Source organism: Anoplolepis gracilipes, chromosome 10, assembly GCF_047496725.1.
Source record: "Anoplolepis gracilipes chromosome 10, ASM4749672v1, whole genome shotgun sequence".
Classification (NCBI taxonomy): Eukaryota; Metazoa; Arthropoda; class Insecta; order Hymenoptera; family Formicidae; genus Anoplolepis; species Anoplolepis gracilipes.
The window spans coordinates 2767031-2791107 of NC_132979.1; the positions used below are offsets into that span (position 1 = coordinate 2767031).

General features: G+C 33.3%; 2 protein-coding genes across 14 annotated transcripts; both read right to left on the reverse strand.

The window, feature by feature from the left end:
* Nucleotides 1-293: 293 nt before the first annotated feature.
* LOC140670632 (carcinine transporter-like) lies at nucleotides 294-8868 on the reverse strand. 13 transcript variants are annotated; one of them, XM_072901345.1, is made up of 10 exons: nucleotides 8506-8868; nucleotides 3659-3934; nucleotides 3210-3402; nucleotides 2740-2998; nucleotides 1994-2186; nucleotides 1617-1722; nucleotides 1441-1544; nucleotides 995-1209; nucleotides 729-904; nucleotides 294-506 (listed from the first exon to the last, which is right to left on the reverse strand). In XM_072901345.1, the coding sequence occupies exons 2-10, from the start codon at nucleotides 3931-3933 to the stop codon at nucleotides 294-296; spliced, it is 1734 nt and encodes a 577-aa protein (XP_072757446.1). In that variant the 5' UTR covers nucleotide 3934; nucleotides 8506-8868. The 13 variants fall into 13 exon arrangements, with proteins under 13 accessions (XP_072757446.1, XP_072757441.1, XP_072757449.1 ...); XM_072901340.1 differs by having other exon boundaries at nucleotides 3659-3971; XM_072901348.1 differs by lacking the exon at nucleotides 8506-8868 and adding an exon at nucleotides 8272-8485.
* A 678-nt stretch (nucleotides 8869-9546) lies between these two features.
* Nucleotides 9547-22368, reverse strand: LOC140670630 (organic cation transporter protein-like). The gene is made up of 8 exons (XM_072901331.1): nucleotides 21278-22368; nucleotides 17667-17853; nucleotides 16407-16665; nucleotides 12964-13262; nucleotides 12747-12859; nucleotides 12322-12536; nucleotides 11716-12064; nucleotides 9547-11465 (listed from the first exon to the last, which is right to left on the reverse strand). Exons 1-8 carry the CDS (start codon nucleotides 21637-21639, stop codon nucleotides 11282-11284), a joined length of 1968 nt encoding a protein of 655 aa, XP_072757432.1. The 5' UTR covers nucleotides 21640-22368; the 3' UTR covers nucleotides 9547-11281.
* Between the last annotated feature and the right edge of the window lie 1709 nt (nucleotides 22369-24077).

Below are 24077 nucleotides of genomic sequence, written 5' to 3' on the forward strand. Positions count from 1 at the left end.
CCTTGTGTTTCATCGTTTCTCGTCAGAATGTAAACTCCACTCTGGCGCGATTTATTACTCAAAGTAAATTTTGTTAATTTTAAGGAAGATGCTCATTGAAAGATTACTTTAATCTTATCTATAAATTTTATTGATTGGTACAGAAAAAGATAATATAGACTTACTTGTATATATATATATGTATATGTATTGTCACATATCCCGCACGAAAAAGGGCAGCATGAAACATTTCTTAACTAGGTTTGCTAGACCGTTGCGGCAAAAATCATTATAACAGAATTATAATAAAGGAACTATAGTTCGCGCGGACAATAATGTTGATGTCCGTCCGATCTCTTGCAACACGGTAGCGTCCAGAAGCTTTGATCCTTCCCAAAGTCCTCACCCTGACGTAGGGTCTGCGGGAGGTTGCGACCGACCGTCTCCGGTAGGAATAATACCAGCGTAGCAGCCAAGAGGGATACGACGCTGATGATCATCATCGGTAAACCGTCCCAAATCTTGGCCTAAAGCAATTTTAATTAATTAAAATTAATTTTTAAAGCATTATACATTTTGTATATGTCTTGATGATAAACTTTTTCGCCAATCCTAGCAAGCAGTGTTTCGATTCTTTCAATTATCTTATTATGTAATAATATACTACAGTCAAAAGAAAGAAAAATATATTCTGGCTTTGCATAATAGAACCTTTTTCTCTACTGAAGAATACAAAGGAAATCACTTACACTGTCAACCACGTACGGCGCGAGGGAGTGAGCGATTATACCAAAAATGTGGATCAACGAAACTCCTTGCGACCTGATGGACGTCGGTAATAATTCCGCGGCGTATTGTAATCCTACATTGGCTGCCATATTCAGACAAAATCGCGAAAGCACCGACATTGTCAGCTTCGCTACAACTGATACAAAAATATTGTAGAACACGTTCGATTTTACGAGATACACAAGACACATAAAAATCTGCGCATGTGTATGTATATACGACTCACTCGATTGCAATAGCAACTCGGCAAAGCTAAAGAAACAAGTCATGGCCAGAGTGATAAATCCGCAGAACCGACGACCCCAACGATCCAATATCAACGTCAGCAACAGCCCAGCTGGTAGCTCGGTCGCACAGGCGAGGGAAAAGGACACAAACACCGAGCTCGGAATCAGTTTAAGAGAGTACACGTGGCCGTCAAAGGCTATCACCGTCAAGGACCTAGAATCGTTTCATAAGAATATATGGAACTCTGTCGCCGGAATACACACTACATTATACATTTAATACATTACAGTAGAAAACATTAGCGGAAGAAGATTGTGTTGCAAAAAAAAAAAAAAAAAAAAAAAAAAAATTTATGAACGACAGAAAAATGTGATATTTTTGAAAAAAGATGAAAACGAAGAAATGTTCGGAGAAAACGAGAAATAAAAATTTATTTTTGCTCACCAGAAGAAGATAAGCAAGATGACGTTCTTCGCTAAACGCGGTGACTTGACGAGATCGAATATAGTTGCGCTTTCCTTTTGAATGTCGAATGTTGTCGAGTTTCTCTGTAAGGATGGAGATGTAAGGGACGGACGATAGGATTAGGAGCGATTTGTATCTCACGTGGTTCTACTTACCTCGAAGATTTCGTAGATGTGCGTGTCGGGGCTCTTCTTGTTGACCTTCGCTATCCACTGCAACTTCTGCACCACTTTGTCTATTTTGCCGTTGGCGACGAACCATCTTAACCGTGAAACAGTGCTCTATTCAGCGGAAGTACGACAGTTTGGACGTACGACAGAACGTAGATAACAGTGAAGCGAACTTACGATTATGTACATAAATTTCTGAGAGCGATATATATTATCTAGGAATCGCCATTACTTTCTACTTCAGGATTTGACGTTAAATTTTTTAATTACATAACTCAATTTCGAAGAATATAAATTTTTTTTAATAAAAGAAAATTGAAGAAAATAGTTTGGCTCGAAAGATGATGTAAAATATATCGTACCGAGCACTTTCGGGAAGAATCCAAGGTGTGACAAAGATGCTCATCATGGGCACGGCGCTGACATAAGCGAAGAATCTCCAATTTGCGATATAATATGCGATCCACGGCAGAATCGTGGTTCCGACAGCAAAATATAACCCGAAGGCGACGTTGACGACCAGAGTTCGTCTGTTTACAGCCACGTACTCCATCACTGTTTCAAGATTTAGAAAGATTCAAAATATAATTTATAGTTATGAAACCTACATTAAACATTAAATATTGAATTTAATATATAATTTATTTAATTTTTCTACTATTAAATGTATAATTTAATTTTAAGTAGAGATAGGTCTTAATTAACAATCTGTGATATAGACAATATATAAGTTATGTAACGTAGTTTACGTAAACCATTAATAATGAAATAATATTGCAGATCGTAACATTCGTGCATAAATATTCACAAGTCAAACGTTTCGCATACGGATTCATAATATGTGTAGTAATTTTTCAATCTATTAAACTTCCGGGTATACTTACGTAGCCTACGTAATACCATTCATTAAAAAACTATCGGACACGTGTATGTACATACCGTAAAGAGAAAAAATCCATAGCCGGGATTTATATAACATTATAGAAAAAAACGATATGATGAAGAATATTTCTCACATCATTTTAATGGACACGTATGGAATAAATTCTTTCGTTCGTTGCCGCAAGCAAACATGATTAGCACCCATCATTGTTTATCGGGAGCTTACCAATAATCAGCGGGATGTTGAGGCAATTATCGAAAGCCAGACCAGTAATAAATCTGCAAACGGCGAAGGACCAGAAAGTGTTCGCACTCGCGGTGGCGATCGACGCCAAGAGGGCAACGCCATTGCATAGCATCAGGGCGGGAATTCGCCCTTTGTGATCGGCGATCCATCCTAGGAGGAAACCGCCGATGATGGAGCCGCAGAAGAAGATGGACTGTGCCGTCGAGACGAGATATTCTTGGTCACATACCCAATCTAGCTAATGACAGAATCCAGGAATCAGTGCGCAAGAAACGCTCAGCGAAGGACATTTGCTGCTATTTTGCTTTATCTCTCATAGATTATGATCGAAATGATCGAGCAGACAGATTGTAATTGCAGTTAACGCACGATAGCTGACAGTCAGGCAAGTGAGAGAAAATCTTGATTGTATCTCATATAACATTCATATGTATTCAAGGATACTTCACCTCAGCTGCTATGCTGGCATATGGAATTTGCGTGAAATTGTATTCCCATTGATTGCAGTCCACAGTTTTGTTCGTCTTCCCTTCGCTCGAGCGAGCAGCCTTGTGATTTAGAATGGGAAGAAAATCCAGGTCCCATCGATGACATCGATCGTAATACGGATAATCCTGAGACTTTGGTATGCCAATTTCCACTCTGAAAATATTTAGAATGTAAGAAAATGAGATCTCAGTAAATTATATAAACTTTGTCTCTCTTGTACTTTTAATTGTGCGTATAGGGGTATACATACATATATGTATAATTAAAATTATATCATACAATATTTAACACAAGAAAGACAGTTTATATTTATAATTTGCTGTGTATATGTGTGTAATTTTGTTTAAAAATTATCAAACCGATAAAATTGTTTCGAATCTTAACGAGTCGCATTGACGTAAAATTTTACCTTTCTTTTTGCGTAAAGTTTGAAGAGACTAGTTCTTCGATCTTGCACCAGTGTTCTTGCGGTAGCAAAGTGAAGAAGAACTGCGAAAAGTATAGAGTAGCATATGCTACGGTGTAAGGAAGCAAAGCCAGTAAAAGCAGCCACTGATATCTGCCAAAGTCACCGACATACGGCAAGATATCGTCAAAGGTCTCCAACTTCGGTCTTGTGGTGGTTTCGTTCGGGTTTGTGCCGTCTATGGGGTTTTTCGTGTCATTTTTCGAGTTTTTCATCATTCTAAGGAATGCCGATACTTGATACGCTAGTTTTTACTCTTGACAAATCAAGTAAAAAGAAAAAAAGAAAAAATATAAATTTTGTTTTACATCGGATAGCAGTGTAACTTATTCCGTTATGTGTATTAGCGTAAAAAAAGTTTTTAAAATTATTTAGAGTGCAAATTAATTAATTTAAAATTACAGCAAAGGATTTAATACTTAATAGTTAAAAAAATATCTAGAAATTAGAAAAAATTGAAATAGTGCAATAAGAAAAAACTATACGAAATATGTAAAAGGTTCTTATTTTATACAAAAATATATTTTGACATGTTGTTCATTACATGTAAAAATTAAAGATATTTTTATCAAAGTTTGCTGAGAGAGAGAGAGAGAGAGAGAGAGAGAGAAAGAGAATTTTGAGCAGTTTGTTAGTAATTCATACAATATAATAATATATTATTCATAATTTTAATAATATATATTATCAATAATATATTATTAACAATTTTTATTAATAGTTATGTTACTAACAATTATGTTGAATCTCTCTGATTAAAATAATCTAACTGAAGATGGAATTATATTTGTTATTAGATGAAAACAGAGTTTTTTAAATTTCTCATGACTAGCTTTTATTTTTTCCTTTCGTTCTGAATTATAATTAAAAATTAAACAAAGTTAAAGCTAACAATTTAGTCAAATTAATCAAATTAATATTTTGAAACTCACTAAAATTATAATATTTATTTGCTATATTACAAAGTACTATTCTTGTTATTGCAATTTAAATTGATGTCATAATTTTACAAGTAAAAAATTACACAATTCTCTCTCGAAAATTTAAACAAAAATAAAAAAATATTCAGACCACTTTTGACTAAGAATAAGATTGCGGTCCAAAGTCCATGTAATTCGAACAGTTTCTCTTAGAAATGTCAAGTGACAACTTGAGTAGGGCAATCTAAGCAACCAATGTTGTCAGAACGTGACGGGTGCAAATGGCTCGTGACATACGCATGCGCGTTTGGTTTGGGACAATTATAAAGATCAAGCATGAATTTGATGACTTGACGAACAATCATCGATGTTGGTTAGCGTCACATTTGCACACACACAAACACACACATATAAAATCCAATAGAGTCACGTTTATGTAATATAATGGTTAGTAGAATATTAACACACTAATATTAGATAATATTATATATAAAAAAAGATACAGATTTATACAGAGTGTCCCAGAATTCGCGAACACGGAATGCACAGCGTGATTGTTCCTGCCAAAAGAAGCAACTTTTTTCTCAGCAAAAATGTCGAGGCATCAATAATTTTCCAACTATGAGCAATTGAAAAAGACGGGTTTTTCGCAAATCAAACTTTGTAGAATTAAAATAAGATTAACACAATTATATTCTTCAGTTAATTTTACGTGGAGTTTACTTTACTAAAATTTTTTTTTAAGACTTAGTTACAGAGATATATAATAGCAAAATTTGTAAACTAGCAAAAAATGATAACTTTTCTCGACATTTTCGCTGAGCAAAAAAGTTGCTTCTTTCGGCACGGACAATCACGCTGTTGCATTTCATGTCCGCGAATTCTGGGACACTCTGTATAATAGTTTAAATTAATAAATAGTATTTATTAAATTAATAAATAGTATTTAGTAATTTAATAAATAATTATACAAATAGCTATATTAGATATAGGGAGATTTTTAAAGAGAGGATTTAAAGGGGAAAAATATAGTGCTCGCAAATTATAAAAAAATTATATTAGATTGAAATGCTGTTAGAAGAATTCAATTGCACACTTTATGTTTTGCAAAAAATAACATATTTCCGTTTATAGATGAATTTCATCATAATATTTTAATTCTTTTTTTTTTATTCTATAGAGCCGAAATTATTATATTTGTGATATTTGATTGGGTAACGAATGTTGCGAGAAATACATATGAAAAATTGACGTTCAGAGGCATTTACGAGATATAAGACAGAAAATGGTAATTGCTCAAAAGGTCAACGTTGACGCTCGTAAATATCGGTGCGATAAGTCGTTAAGTAGTATGATGCGTTTGATAATTAAATAAAAATATTTTTGTAATATTTTTAAACACAAAGTCAATAATGTATTTTACGTAAAGTTGTTGTGCGAATGCTTTTAACGCACGATTCGGATCAATCGTGTGAAACTTTTATACAAAATTTTGTTTAAATTAAAATTTTTCTATTTTATGCGTACATAAATAATTCTCACGCGTCTTGAAAGTGCTTAATATATTTGAAAATAATTTAGCACATAATATTTATTATATATAGTTTGTACTCACATCTAGCTTACTATTGTTAAAAGGTTAATTGGCATCGAGTTTTCATGAATGCTATTTTTAAATTAACTTTGTGACTATTATCACGAAATCTATGTATATATGGGTTAATTACGGTTTAATATTTAACTTTAATTTTTATTGAGATAAGTGTTTGCTTCCTATCACTATCCTAACTTATGATTTTTCATATTTGACATATAATTAGTACACATGACATTCTATATATTTAATACATAACTTTCACGAAGCTGGTCACTAATCGATGAATTATATATTTTTAGCTAATGTAAGTTTTATATTTGAACATTTGAGTATATATAAACGTAATGGAGATCTTTGAGATTACTTTTCACTTGGATAGCATTTATTATCAATTTATAGCATCTTCAGTCAAACTTTTTCATTTTTAAAATAATTTTTTATATAATAAATTTTTCCTTTTCTTAACAAAAATTTTAGTAAAACTTTGAAACTATCTTTTGACAGTAAATATTTTTCAAATTTACTCGAACCTCTGCTACTTGAGTTTTTGTTAAATATTTCTTTTCATGCATCCAAAAATTAATCCCTTTTATTTTTTTACACAAAACCTATTAATGCTCATATTTTTACCTCACTATAATTATGCACTTTTCTATTTAATTTTTTATCATCACCGTTTCTTATTGTCACATCACAATTTTCAAATGTAATTCTCGCGGTAGAGCAATAGACAAAAAGATATTGCAATAAAAATACTATCGAAAAACCTCACTAGCAGGAACGATCGTAGACCGTCAATTTATTATATATAAATACTGATAAAATGGCAAAGTTACGATATTACTTCAAGTTAACGATTCAATAACGAGGTCCAGTAGTAAATGTACTGCGGCAAAATCGATTGGCGATGATCACGCCGTCAACGACAACGCGGTTCTTTTACTAAACACAAGTCTCTGTATGAAGGAGAACTTAATTGATATACGAGCTCGGCATGAAACGCGATATATGTAGACATTATCTTGATGGCATTCATATATTATGAACTCGCAGCACGCATATTTCAAGTACGGAAGAAAAAAATATAAGGCAAAAAAGATCGATAGCTAAGAAAAAAGTGAGGAAAAACAAACGCGAAAAAAACACGTTTTTACTACAATCCAGGCTGCGTTTCGAGTTCCGATATTCATTGTCAGTACTGAAAATTTATAATTCACGTTACACACACTATAGATTTTCAGTAAATTTACTTGCAGTAAATATCGGAACACAGCTCCAGTTTACTGGAAGAAGTTTCTCGAGATTAAACATTCGTTTAAAACATTCGAAGAGGAGAAAACAGTTTGATTATTTTTTTATTTTGTTGTCACTTAGAAGTTCCTCTGTGTCAAAGGATAAGTAGAACAAATCATTTTTGACAAAGAAAGAATTTTTTTCAATTATCGAGAGTAAGTTTTATGAGTATTTTATGAGGTGTCTTCCGAAGGGTGTATCGGATCGATTCTTTTTTTATTTTATTTGTGACTTTCAGAGGCTCCTCTGTGTCGAAAAAGAAATGGAACAAATTAAAAAAAAATCGCTCCAGGAACGTTTCAAATTTCAACCAGCTTCGTTACTATGTTATTTTTCTGAAATACAAATTATTAAATTTGAAATATTCTTCGCATAATCGCGACTCTATGATTCGAAGATTAGTAATAAAATAAACGCGTAAAGTTTTTCCGAAAGATTCAGAATTTAGAAATTGTAGAAGTGAGACAAATATTAGAAATCTCGAAATTATCGATTTTAAAAGGATAAATTTATAATGAATGATTCAAATAAAAAATTTGGCTGCGATGAAAATATACGATAAGTTAATAAATTAAAGAATTCTGCATTTGTCATAAGTTTCGTTTGATTAGTATTTCGTCATTATTTAGTTATTATTATCTCTGGTATGCGATTAGTCACAGTTCATTATTCTTTTTACAACAATCATTAACATCGCGTTTTACTGACGTCAATATCTACATAAAAAAAGTCATGTATTACTTTACTTGAATTTTAATTTTACTGAAGAAAATCAGAATCCGTAGAACTCTTAGATGTTTAACAAATGAAAATTTATTCTATTGTAAAAAGATGTTTTTTTGTTCAGTCGCAATTTAAACATCAACAATTTATTCTTTCCGTTAACTGTGCAACATAAAAGATTCATCTCTAGGAATCACTAAATTCACTCGCACGTAGAAATCTCTCGTGAAATTGTATGTAAATTTGCTATCGCGCACCTGAGAAAAGATTGACATGACGATCGACCTTCGCGATCCTACACGAGCACGTGTGTAGAAAAGTCTCCAAATATAACACTTCAGTGGTCTTTGCGATCGAAATTTTTAAATTCACCGTCAACGATAGATCTACATTTTCAAGAATCTGACCGTTCTCGAAAGAAGATACTCGGTAGAGTCTTGCGAAAAACTGTGTCAAATATCTTTCGCGTAAACCTGTTGTTGCTCTTTCAACTCAGTGAATCACATGTAAATCCAGACACTCGAAAATATCCGATTATTTTAACTACCTCCCAGCTTCAACGTCACCAAGTTAGAAATAGCCCAACAATTGCGCTGCAATTTCAACCTCGAATTTCAACTGTCGCTTCAATTTTACTACGATAAAAAATTTCACAAGAACTTCTTTTTATGGACTGCAGGAAAAAATATAAATAATAATAATTTCATCATTTAAGATATTTCCTCGCTACTAATAGTGCAGGAAAATGCATAAGGAATTATTATATAGTAGAGAAAAAAATTATTATGCGTATAAAAGAGAGCAACATATTATTAGCTTTCCAACTTTATTATCGCAACCTGATGTTAATGAAGTTTAATTATGGTATCAATATCGTACATTTAAAAGGAAAAGAAAATAAATAATTCTTAAATAAAAAGCAATAAAAAGACAAAATTTTTTATCGTAATATTTCTCTTTTTGTGAATCGGACAATTTCTTTACTCGTAGTTCAGGTAGCAAAGTTAGTGTGATGTCTAGATGATATATCTACATAATTATTACAGACGATAAGACGCTTAGATAATGCCGGTTGACTACTATTGACTCATGTTATTGCAAATATGTGCATGGTAAAAAACATTTTGTATCTTTGTTGAAATTTTCTCGTGTAGAAATTTTGAAGAGTGTGTTAAATTTTCAACATACTCTTATGTTAATATATAACATATTGTTGTTATGTTATTTTAACTTTTCTACATTGAGTTAATATTCACCGTTTCTAAGAGTTAAAATTTTTTACATATTATTTCTGTTATTTGTTTACATATTTGCCTTCTGTTAAATTAACATAAAAATTAGAGTGGATAAATTGGGACACGAGAAATGTGTTAAATTTAACACCAAATTTTTTACTGTGTATCAAAGTTCGGCTCAATGTCAGGAAATTTAGATAGATGGACAAGGTTATTTCATAAATTCTTTATCTTTTCAATAAGTCTTTTCGGACGTTGAATGGTAATAAATTACAACAAGGTAACGCGATCATCGAACAGAAAATCCTTATGGTGATGAACCATCGATCAATCACAAGTCAAATACTCAATGCTCAATGATAAAATAATTTAAATAATTTATATGCGGCAATAAATAATTTATAATAGTAATAGTGATTTTATAATAGTGATCTTAATAATGCGTTCAATATTAGCACCAACTTGACGAGTTTGCAACAATTATAACTCAAGGATACAATATGCGACAGTAAATCATGTATCGTAATTTTCTCATCTGTAATCATATATAATTCAAAGACTGTCAATAGCTTACCGTTTATTGATATTTGCATCTTCATTAGCGAGCCTTCGCCAATATGTTTTTATTCAAAAACATATCATACCGGTAATTATTTTAATTAATTAGACCGAACATTAGTTGACATTTATTAACACAGATTAACGGGATACAAATTAATTTTTAATAATCTCTGTTATATAACTTATTTACATTAGGAAATAATTATATGTACATAAATCGAGTTTTTCACTGAATTTTAACGATACAATATTTTCAGGCGAATATGTTTCTGATGACAGGCAGAAATGTTGATATCGCATCTTATCGCAGCAAAGTTGCTGCTAGAAAATTTGTCATTTGAGATGCTGAGTCTTCATTCATATTCAGCACATCGCACAGCTGAAATGGCTCAAAAATTTGATTTGCATTACAACATCATATTGTATATGAGCAATAGTGACGAGATACATGCGCGGCAACGTGATGAATGTAAAATGCATAGAAAAAATTTTACGTTATCTTGAGTATTTGCCTTTCATCTGTCTTTCATTTATTTTTCAATGGTTATATATTCCTCAAGATCGGAATGATACATCTGAAAATATATCTTTCCTCTTCGAAAGATATATTTTGAAAAAGGAACGTATTTGACTCACGTGTTTTTAATCTTAACTGCATTTTAACTAAGTTTCTTTCTATTATTAAATACAGCTATGTGGAAGAAATATTGTAATAAAAAATCGTAAAACTACATTAATACTGCTTACATGGCTGCCCATAAAATCCCTATCTGTTTTCTCGAAATTTGAATTAAATTTCAGAGATATCGTACATATGTAAGATTAAAAATATAGTGAGGAAAATTGAAAAGATTCTATGATATAAAATCACAGTAGGAATATATGTAGAATAACCGATTAGAACTTAACTTAATCAAGTTTTAATTGACAATTCTACTCTTCTCTCTACTCCTGCTATCTAATATATACTATATTAATCGCATAATTTCCCCCCTGCCTTTCTCCTCACTAAATAAGAGTATGCTAAAAGAAGGCAATACTCTATTTTTTTCCCGATTTAAAGCTATACCATCGCAGGTTTAGTATTATTTAGATATATGTAAATGTGCGCATCAAATATATATATAATTTGATTTTGGTAGCTTCGATATATGTATATCACATGATGTCGAAGGAAGGAACGACGATGGAAAGAAGGAATATATTTCCGAAATCTGGATTACGTCCCTTGGGACATTCATTTGTTCTCCGCTTCCGTGGCCGCATTTACGCTCTTCCGCGATCTCATGCTGTGCGATCTTTGTATCATGCTGCTCCTCAGGGTTTCGCCGCGAGTGGACGCTCTCATTGAACTTCGGAAACTGCTGCGCTCGAATGACCGGAAGATGGCCGGTGGTACTTCCACGTCTACAGGCTTTTTCCTAAAAAAAAAAAAAAAAAAAAAAAAAATGTGTATGAATATATCTTTTTCAAAGGAAAAATCACTCTCTATTATACTAACAATAAAATAATAATTAAAAGGAGAGATTAGAGGGGAAATGTGTCAAGTTTGAAATGACTATGTAAAAGGGAGATTGGAAAACATATATTTTATAAAGAATAATGTAAGTGATATTTTTTACGCATATGTATTTAATCGAATAACATGATAAAGTTAATTTTGACACTTACTTGGACAGACACGGCATATCCCACATCTTTTGATCTTTTCCAAAATCCTCGCCATCCTGCAAGGTCTGTGGCAGATCCTTATCCAGCGTCTCCGGTAATAGGAGCGTCAAGAGACCGCCCAGGATACCCATAACACCCAGAACCAATAGCGGCAGAATGGACGAGACAACGTCCAAGTAAACGACAAAAGGTGCGAGGATGCTAGCGACGTATCCCATTATATGGATCAAGGCAACCCCTTGCGCCCTTACAACTGTTGGCAATACTTCAGCCGCATACTGGAGACCGATATTGTACGAGATGTTGACCCAGAATCTACCAACGATCGCCAGGGTAGCTGAATACATATCTGAAACGTTCAATTAAAACGAAAGAAACTGTATAATGTGTAATTGCGACAAAATAGCCTGGAAAAGACTCGTGAATGTGAATTTAATTTTACAGTCTGTACTTCAGTACAGTTAATAATATTATGATTTTATATATATAATTACACTAATTCTTTTGAAGGAGAAAAGTTTCTAATTAAATAATATAATACACAAGTTAAATAATATATAACTATAATGTATATATTGGAAAGAGAAGAGTTTACGTTGCACTCACTGTTTGAAACCACACTCGCCCAAATGCTGAAAATTCCAGAGATTACCATAGTACCACAAGCTAACCATCGCCTACCCCATCGATCCAGAACAAGGGTGAGGAATGTGTCGGCAGGTAGTTCGGTAAATGCCGCGATGGTAAACGTCATAAAGACATCGAGTCCGAGATTATTTACGTTTCTAACGTGACCATCGAATACCAGCGATATCGCCATCCTGCATCGTAAGATATAATACACAGATATAATACAGATTTATTTATTCTATCGAATATTTATTATTTTATCCGATATATATTCCTTTATATTTTCATATTAAATTTTCTATTCTAGAAACTCAAAGGGATGCAATCCGTAATCGTATAGTATCTAACTTTTATATAAATTTTGTTTCAGAAATTGAAGATATTTCCATCATAATACTCACCAGATAAGAATGAGGAGGATGGTAGTGTTTCGCAAGCGTGGACTCTTAAATAAATCCACTACGGAATAAGTTTTGTCCGCTTCCTGTTCCTTGCACACTTTGGCGCAAGTTTCCTGTTACATCGAGGAATATCGTGAATTTTTATCACTAAATTCGACACAACAAGCTTTTTCCGAACGCGAAAAAAAAAAGTGACGAGGAAACATGCGATTCTTACACGGAATTGCTGATAGACGTGGTCGGGCACTTTCGTGCCGTTCATGCGTTCGAATTTACCCAGGATCTTGATGGCTTTCTCCACTTGACCTTGGCTGACAAGCCACCTCGCGCTCTCTGGCACCAACCAAGGAGCCGCTACTGCCAGAACTAGAGGAACGGATATGGCGATGCAGGTCATCCTCCAATCGGCCAGAAAGTACGCGATCCATGGTAAGATGCAGGCAGCGAATGTGAAGAAGAGAGCTATCGACATGTTTGCCACAAAGGTACGCCATTTTGGTCCTACATATTCTAACACTAAAACAAGCACGTCATTGTTTTAAATATTCGATATTTGCAAAGTATTAATATTGATTTAAATCTAAAGTTTTAGTCGAAAATATTAATAATTTTATGTAAAAATTAAATCGTCATTAAACTGTCATATAATTGTCATAAATTTGTACATGTATACAGGGTGTCCGGTAAAGATTGAATCAACGCTCGTGAGCAAGTAGAGCGCATTAAACTGAACATAAAAGTCCTTTACCGTTTTGCGATTTTCCCAATAATTATTGAGAAATTGATTAAAAAATATCGACCAATTCGTGTGAGTATTAGCACGTGGCGAGAAAAGTCAGCCCGCTGTCATGCGGTTGCTAGTCGCACGCATAGTAACCGTGTAACAGCGGGCTGTCCTTTTGCAGAGCGCTAATATACTGGCGCAAATTGATCGATATTTTTTAATTAATTTCTCAATAATTATTGCGAAAATCGCAAAATGGTAAAGGACTTTTCTGTTCAGTTTTAATGCGCTCTACCCGCTCACGAACGTTGATTCAATCTTTACCGGACACCCTATATGATATCTCTTACATATAATGTACATATATGTCAACTGAATGTCATGTTAATGATTGTGGTTTCGACAATCAACCGCTTTAAAGTGTTGAAATGAGACTTGAGTAAACTATTACGCAATCAGTATCTTTCTCCCTGACCTTCGTAGAATATTTGAGACAAAAATTAGAGAATGCGCTGAAATTTTCTCATAATTTAGATAATATCCAGTTATTAGCGCGGGATGTCTAATAGCTGATATAAACTTTTCGTTGATAGCTTAACATATCTCTTTTATCATCTTCGTCGTGTAATAACAATCGTTTCGACAATGAAACAGCAATATCGTTTCCTGTTTCTTAGAAAGATAGCGCATTACTTCGCCGACAGTATCGTAATTAGATCAACTAGGACTGGTCATTTTTCTAATACGCTACCTTCGCGGATCATCCATCTGTGAAGCGTAAAATTATCGGTGAACCGATCTAGGCGTATTCAACCAAGGTTACGAGACAGTATAAACAAATTGAGAAATTTCAAAATGTGCTAGTTGCATACACTTGTTGAATAAATATTGTATAAATATATTCACGCACGGTGCGCATATAAGTTTATATATTTATTACACAACATATTACACAACAAATATTACGTAACAACTAAAAATATATTTTGCTTTCTTCTCATTTGAAAAATAAACAAATTGTCACAAGATATAAAGCTGCAATGTCGATCAAATGATTAACGATTTATCGGAGATAATATCGCGCAAGAGATACCCTGAGACACGACGAAATGTCAGAGAATGTAACCAATCACACGATCCTTTCACGTACCGCTGGCGATCATTTAATTTAATAACATACCTCTTGGTATTGGCAACGCTTCTACCTTTCGACTGCAAAATCGGCGAAACGGAACTGACAGAAGGCGCGAGCGCGACAACCATGACTACCGTGAGTCAAACTCTGGACGAGCTTGACCTGAAAGCTGAATCAGGCGATCGGAATCGGCCATGATTCGCGATGATCGAAATTTAGAATCAACAATCGCGCTCTCATCGGATTGTCAATTCATCGCCAAGGCCAAGTGAAAATCTCGTATATTTTTCTTTAGAAATGCAACATGTGTAGGTGCAGGCGTGCGATGTATGACTCAAAGTTTGAATTTCAATTCTCTTATGATAACGTGAGAGACTGCATCACAATTTCAACAATTTAATTACAATTGCATTGAAATAACAATTATCGCGCTTATAGTCTACGAAGCTCTGATGAGATTAAGGTTGATGTAACTGTTAGCTGAATACGCGAGAAATTCTCTATCACACGGCATTATTTTCATATTTAAAATTAGAAGATGGGATATATTTGCGTTGAATAGTAAGTATGAGAAATATTTGCGCAAAGTTTCCATCAATTTTTTTTTTCACAAATATTGATTCGATAATAAGCGCGATAGAACGGAGAGAAATAATTCTAAAATCAATCTAATCGATTCTGCTGATTCTATTTGACCGAGTATCGTTGTATCAAAGATTGTAGGTTTCAAGTAGCGCGATCGATTGATACTCGAAGCAGCGATTATATTCGCGCTATTGTCTCGATAACAATCATCCGTATCAAATATTACGAACAAATGATAATTTATCTTTTGTCGTTTCTTTATGTCTGTCTTCTTTAATTCACATCCAAACGCAAACACAAGAATAATAAGGGAAATTGAGTCTCTGTGTATGCGGCTTGGATTAATAATTAACTAATCGTTCTTGGCGAGGTCATTGTTATAGCATTGTTTATAGTCATAATTAATGACGCGAAGCCATCATTACGACTTTCGTTACTTAATCCATTACTATTTTAAACACGTACGTATTGTCGCGAGACATGTCAACTTGTACGTTTTTGAGACAATAATTTGCATACAAAAGAAATCACCTATCGCGAATAAAAGAAGCTTTCGTATTTAAATGCAACATGCAAATTGAAGTAAAGGCAGTTTTATGAGAAGGATTGAAATCTTTTTCGAACGATTCCTTCTAAAAGAGTCGATTCTACCTGATCACATACATCATATATGTATCCCTCTTCTAAAGAAGGCATATTATTTACATATTGTTGCCTCTTTTCCGAGATGCTGATTGGTTGTCTCAATGTCTCGTTGTCAAGTGCGTTATTCGCACGTGTCATCTGTAGCTGTCAAATTTTGACAGTTTATGTGACAACTTGTAAAAAAATTAAATTAAAGAAAAGTTAAAAAAAAAGTTAAAGAAAACGAAGAAGAAAAAAAGAGAGACAAAAAATAGGTACATATATTATATATGCATGTACTGTATATGATGAACCTACGTATAAACTTTTCCTATAATTTTCCATGTACATATTTAATATGTAATTTATATTTGTGTAATTAATAGAAAAAAGAAGAGATGAAAGAAAGAAGGAAAAGGATGCTTTCTTAAAACCGTATAAATATTAAAATTAAATATTCAACAATCAATTAGCATTGCGGAAAAAAGAAACTTTAACGCTTAACTTTGACATACACAATAATAACTATACAACACAATATAACATACATAAAATAAATAGCGCGCGCTTAAAATGTTCTAGTATGTATTACCTAATATGTACATCATGGTGAAGCAATTGTCGAAGGCAAAGCCGACAAAAAATCGACATAGTGCGAACTCCCAAAAACTGTTTGCCAGCACAGTCGCGACTCCTGCTAGAAATCCGGTAAGGTTGGCACCAACCAGCGCCGGTATCCTGCCGTATCTGTCGGCGATCCATCCGAATAGGAGGCCACCGAAGATCGCACCGACGAAGAAGACGCTCTGGGCGGTTGTGGGCAACGCACTCTGTTCGCACACCCATCCTAGCTGCAACAAAAATCTAGGGTCGAATAATTCATTTCTCAAAGATTGACAGACGCTAGTCTGTCGTTACAACTTTTACAAATTTCCGAGATCTTAGAATGCGACTATTAATTATGTGATTTTTTTAATTAACAAGTAGGAGAATCGCGAAAAGATTTAATTATCTATACAAAAAAACTGGAGTAAATAAAACTTTTAGAATCTATTTGAGGATTTAATTTTGTTTTACAAATGATTAAACGGATTCGATAAATGCGAAGAGATTGCTTCATTATTTGAAACTAAATTATGTTAAGACAATTTCTTTATATTAAGATCTTATATTAGAATTTCTCTTAAAATGTATCTTTTAGAATCTCTTTAGAATTCCTTTATAAAATCTTTTCTCAAGATCTTTTTTATACATTTAATTCGTTTTGCAACGCATTCATAAATTTGTGTAATAACAAAGTGTTATGATAGTATAGAGAGTGTCTCAAAATCACCGGATGTTCTTTTAACAGCCAATTTGAAGATATAATTTCTTTCTTAGCGAAAATATCAAGATCATTAAGACATTTCCAAATTACAAAAAAAAAGAAAGGTTTTTTGCAAATTTTTCAATTCAGATAGAGTTTATTTTAATAGAATTTTACTTTGAGGTTTAGTTACAAAAATATATGATAGAAAAAAATTAAAAATTTGCAAAGAATGATGATCTCCCTCGCTATTTTTACTAAGGAAAAATCGATTTCACATTAGTTTAATCTCTACTATTAAATTCTGGGAACTTTCGAATATCGATTATATTTTATGTAGCATCCTTTCGGCTGTCACATATGCTTATTTATTACATTCTGGTCAGGTTTATCGTAATTTATTGTCACTCGTTACCTTCCTGCGCAATACAATTTACGTTTATCTCGAAATATGTTATGAAAAGATTAGAAACGTCACTTATCGGTGATTCTTTCCGAGTTATCAATTTCCGTTTATCATGATTCGTGATTTTTTTTTATTCTTACCTCAGTCGCCACGGTTTCGTAGGGTATATCGGTAAAATTAAACTCCCAACCGTGCGAACAACCTTTCGTCGGCCAGTTCGAATCTGCGTTTTTGATCCCGTTTAAAATTAGCTCCGTATAATTCACATCGTACATAGTACACTTGGAATAATAACCATCGCTGTCGACTGGTATCGACAATGCAATTCTGAAAAAAATTGGAATAAAATAAAATTAATATAGGTTCTGATAAGACAGATGATATAATAAGAAAAGTTGCAGTAAAATGTCACAGGTTGATCACGAATAAATGTCAAGCTTTACAGATGGGAGAAGAATCCTCACAGGAAATTGAAAATAATACTGACAATTAAGAAGGCGGCGTATAAAGGTCTTCAATTATAGGTGCGTGCGCACCTTGGGTTAATAACGCACACAATCTGACCTTTACGCAAGACTTACACAAACGAATGAACGCATTCGACATCGATTGCAACGCACGTACAACATTTTTTATCCTTGATACATTCGCGCGAGAGCGTCTCCATTCACGAGTCCAGTAACTAACTGCGCAAGAATGTCGAAGTTATAAACTATAAATCTAAAAGATACACGCGCAAAAATATATGGTCTCTTGTTGAGAAAAAAATCATCTTAAAGTCGTATCTTTTAATGTGTACTATCTGAAAAGACTTGCAATAATTTTGCAAATTCACGAGTCAATGATAAAAAATGCCGTGATATAATTTCTTTTCCAAAAGAAATTTCTTTTATATACACAAATACAAGGTATTCCCGACAAATTTTGAATTTATAAATTCTTGTGCAATTTAGAGTGAGTTCTAGCTTAAAGGAAGAGATATATGAATAGTTTTTAAATTACAAATATAAAAAACTTAATTATAAAAAAACTGTGTTTACCTACAAAATGCAGGGATATAAATGTAAAATTGCATATACTCTTTGATAAAAATCTATTTAGAAAAATTTTAAAACTTAAGCTTAATTATTAAGCTTATTACTAACGTTAAGAATTAGGAAATAACAGAAAAAGACGGCATGTAATTAAAGCTTTAACTGTTAATAAGAATTTTAAATTCCCCAAAGAGTTTATAGATGAAGCTTCGCGAATTTATAGAAACACGAATGTGGCGAAACATTCTGTATAATCAAATATCGCACAAGCGTTGCATTTCGTGCCCGAAATGTCTACAACTTTCAAATAACTTTTGCAAACTCTATCATATGTTACAATGACGCTATTACACGGTGTAAATTAAAATATGCATCGCAGGGACATCCTACGTGTTGTATAAGGTACGCATCTCTTGTCTCTCACGTGTAATCAGCGTGGCTTTAGCGCTGCGTTATGTGTTGAAAGGTTTACACAGATATTTCTCACGTTCACGCTCTCATTGCTTATACGAAGGTTTCGAGCAAATTTATCATTATCTATGTATCGAAGAACAGTCATGAGACGCATCGTGTTGTAAAAAAAAAAAAAAAATGTACATTTGTAAAGAACAGTCATGAGACACGTCATGTGTCGCAAAAAGGAAACGTATATTTGTGTCTTATTGATTTTCAATTCTCATTATCAGTTAGCGATATTTGTGGCAAATATCGAAGACATAAAGTAAGAAAATAACAATGGAAAAGTTTTACGAGCGACATGTAAAATTGTGTTTTTGATAAGACATAATTCATAGTAAAATAGTTATTTTTCTTGTTAAAACTCCAAACCATTAACTGTAATTTGCATAGTTTACGGTAATAGCTTGTGGTAATAACTCATTGAATAAGCTTTTTTCATTATATATTTTTTTTTAATATTCCATCGTTTTTATCTATTTATTTTATTTTTAGAAAAAAAAAATTATCGCGATTGTGATAAGATTTTTTTTTTCTTTATTTAACATAAACATCATCCTTTATACAAATATTATAACAGTTAATACACTAATCGTGCAAATTAACGGGTAGAGCATATTGACTGCTTCGTTTCGACAACGATCGAGACACACGTTATTGCAATAAATTGTCTCACGATACTTGTATATTTCTTACGAGGTTTTTTTGCAAAGATACGCCCTCAACCGGGCGTTTATCTCGTCATAATTACATTCAGACGTCAGAGGATTATTAAATTGTATATAGAATTTACTGGAACACGTGAGCCTCATCATGCAATCGAATTGTAACTGCGAAGGTCTCGTCGTGTGTGTGCGTGTGTGTGTGTGTGTGTGTGTCATGTTGTTTTCACACTTTCCCCGGCTGGATGCAAATGCTAATATGCAGTTTCCATGCGACCGCGGAAAATGAAAAGAAAAAATTGCTCACGTTGACGACGACGTGACCGCGAGAAAGATCGACGATAATTCCGAAAATAGCATTACACGTGTGTTGTATTGTTTAATTTTTTTTTATACTTATAAACGCGAGAGGACAAAAAAAAAGGAGTCTGTTTATTCGAAGTGCAACCTGACGAATCATTATACAGAAGCGCTATTACAAGTTATAACACGCCTATATTTTTTTTGCATTTATCGTTTTAGTTAAATTTACATATCTTGCAGCGATTACTATACGAACAAGTTATATAAAGCGAATATCGCATAAATGGCGCTCTCTATTTTTGCAATGTTTTCAAACTTATAGCGCTTCTATATTAATTTTTTCCATAAAAAAGTTTCTAATTTTCAAAGAGAAAATAATTTTAAATAAAACGATTGAGAGAGAGAATGTTGATTATAATAAATAATTTACGTAAATTGTCATATTTTTGACACCGTATATGTAATTATAAGGTTTTTCTGGTCAACCTTTTGACACAGTATAAAAAATATATATTTGCCAGCAATTATAACTAAAATAGAATACACAATTATAATTGAAATACACTCTCCTAAAGCCTTTTTTCCAATCTCCCTAATATCTATTGTAAGTAATACACAAGCCTCGCATAGATCGCAATCGTGTTTCAAGACACTCAAAAACGCTAAAATAAATAATAAACCAGATAATTCTTTACTTAACGTCTTATCTATGCTTTAAATATATTTCTATTTTTTTAAGAGATAAACTTTTTAAGGGAAAAAAAGAAGGGAATATTGAGAGGATGAAATAAATATACACTAAAAAAATATTTTGCTAACGTAGATAGATTTCTAGATGTTTCAATGAAAATTTATCGCTACTTTTTGTATCCGTTAAAATATTGTTTGTCACGTATAGAATTTATAGCAGCAATATTCTAGCAATATCTCTAGAAAAATTTAGATTCCATTGCCAAATATTAATTCACAAATATAATTGTTCTTGACAATAGGCCTTAAAGATAGGAATCACAGACAAATTTTCTGTCTAAATTACACTAACAGTACAGATATAAATTCTGTCATTTAAATTAATTAAGTGCAAAATATATGCGGTATCACAGTATTTGCTAATAATGTATCTTATGTTTCAGTTAATTTTTTACATCTAGAAAATTTTTGTTGAGGTTGCAAGATCATTTTTTTTGAGTGTGTAGAGATGTAAAATTTAACTGTCACTATTTGCAAAATTTTGTTTTCATCTTCATCTTCGCTAAATATGAAAACTCAACGATGAAAATGATTTTCATACTCCACCTTTCCTCAACCGTGAGGTTCTTCAATTCGGGCACACGGCACCAGTGTTCCTCGGGTACAAGAGTGATGAATATTTGCGAGAAGTACACCCAGGCGACGAAGAAGGCAAACGGTATCATCAACACGAACAGAATCCTCTGATAAGTACCGAATTCGCCGACGTGGGGCAGTAGATCGTCAAAGTCCATGTCTTTGGTCTCTGGATCGTCCTCCTGGTCACCGATCTTGCGGCCATTCCTGGCGGCCGGAAATCCGGCCTCGGACGAGGCCGAGGCCGACAGGCCTTCGGGACTCGTGTCCTTCGAGGACAGATCCCCGAGAACCCTGTCGCCGGTCGCGGAGAGCTTCTCCTGTGGCGGCATATCCCCATCGGTCGAGATCTCCGAAGCTCCCCGTGAAAAGAGAGGAGGCAACACTTTCTTCACGCGACGTCCGCTGCGACGACTCGACTCCAGCCTTCAGGGATGCTGCGGATGCAGTCTCAAGATCGAGATGACGTACGGATCGCGCGCGATCTCTCGGCTTATTCAAAGGCGCGCTCCTCTCTAACTTCTGCTCGACGACGACGGTGAGCACTCTTCGCAGAGAATCTCTTACGTCCCGTAAAACATATCGAACAAGTTTCCTATCACTGCGTGACTAAACAAACCGTCGTTATCGTTTCCAGCGTACTTGCCGCGATATAATTGAATCGGCAAGGCTGATCGGCTGAACGGTCGATTGATCAGTCTTATTTAAGCGGCCGCGGACATCGTGGGAGTATGTTGACGTGCGGCGAAGGCTCGGAGAAATATATCGAGGCTAATCCGAGGAAAAGAAAAAAAAAAGCGGGCTAATCCTGAGACGGGAGACAACGACTGAAACGATTTGTTGCGTCCGTAGCTAACTATATAGGCATCGATCGTAGACCCCCTCTCTCTTTCTCTCTCTCTCTCTCTCTTTCTCTCTCTCTCTTTCTCTCTCTGTCTCTCTTCCTCTCTCTTTCTCTTTGCTGTTGCTACTGAACACAATTTCAATGTTCTCCAAGTGGCATTGAACGCGCCACGGATCACATCGATCGCCCTCGTCCACTGGCCGTCGTTGCTCGAACCACTGGCGTTGGCCTCTTCTCTTTTCTAGCGACGCGCACATCCTATACAACGCACACACCTAGTGGATATATTTGGATATCGATTGAATATCCAAGTCCGCTAACACGCTATATTAATTTAAAAAATTTAGTTCTAAAACGTTTCTCATGAAAGACATTGAAATGATATAGCTTGTCACAAGAGTTTATTATTATGAGACCGTATCTAGAATAATCTCGTATTGTACGTTTGCAAGAAAATCTCATTGAACACTTGCAAGAAAAATGTACAGAGAACGTATTATATAACGTAAAACGTTATAGAGATATCAATATATGTGAAGATACATGTAAGATTTAAAGATACTAATTGTGAAAATTTATATTTCTTTGTTAATTGGAACTTCATAAAAAATCTGCAACATTTATATGTAGAGAAATACACATGGTATATTATTATAATACAATTTATAAAATAGTAATAATTATATGAATGGTGAATGTGCGGGAAACAATAATTGTAAAAATTACATTTAAAAATCGGAAACGAAACAAATGTGTCGCGGAGAAAAAAATTCCGATTTTTAATAATAATTTACAAAGAAAAACTTAATTAAACTTTTCGTTAAAAATTAATTTTAATACGTAAATATCATAAATAAATTTTAATTAATTAAAAATTTAATAATTTTAAATAAACATTATATAATTATTTAATGTAAACGAATTTCCTTATTATTCCTTTCTGTCTTTATATTAGTAAATGTTTTCTGATAAACGATAAAAGAATATAATTCAATTTGCACGAAAGCGAGGCTTAAAAGAACAGCACATATAAATTACTTCGATTACACGAGCTTGCAAAATTCCATTCGATAAGGATATGATTAACATCACGCAACTGCTATTTGACTAATTAAGTCAATTAATAATTGACTTAGTTAAAAAAAATATAGTTCCAAATAGTGTTATTGTATGTGTGTATAAAATGTGTATATGTACACGTCACGTCTAGAATTATAAAGTAATTGACCTAGTGAGTCAGATAGCGTTTACGCGATTATATGTTACCGCAAGATTTCCCTTTCATTTATATACTTAATTAATATTTATCTGATCGAATCGAGATTGTTATATGCCACGAATCGTGTACATTTCAATATTTTTATAGAGCTGCAAAAAAGATGACATTTTATTATATATGTCATTTATTATATATTCATCAAAAGATGAATTAAATGTTATTTTATTTTTTTTTTTAATTAATTAATTAAAAAATAATAGACGGCAATCGAAGAAACGCAAAACGATTTTATCTCCACAATTGTCGTGATATTTTTTAAAAGCGCTGTCAATAAGATTACGAATAATGTTTATGAAATCGTAACTGTCTGTAATTAAGCAGTAGTAATCAAAATATACAATTGTCTGCCTGTCTGCGATATGATAGATAAAGTGGCATCATTCATGTTTACGTAAAATATATCACGTCATGAATCCTTTAATATTATTATCTATTTGCTTTTACAATCGTAATTTTATGGCAGAACGCTAAAACTTTATACAGCTATATGTTATAATTTAATTTCCAATTATTTATATATAATTTAATTTTCCAATATCCGATATTCCAAATGATTTATTGTAATATTACAAGAAATCAAACAGTTTATTGAAAAACGATTTATAATCTCTCTATATCCAGCAGCATTGAAACTATATATCAATATT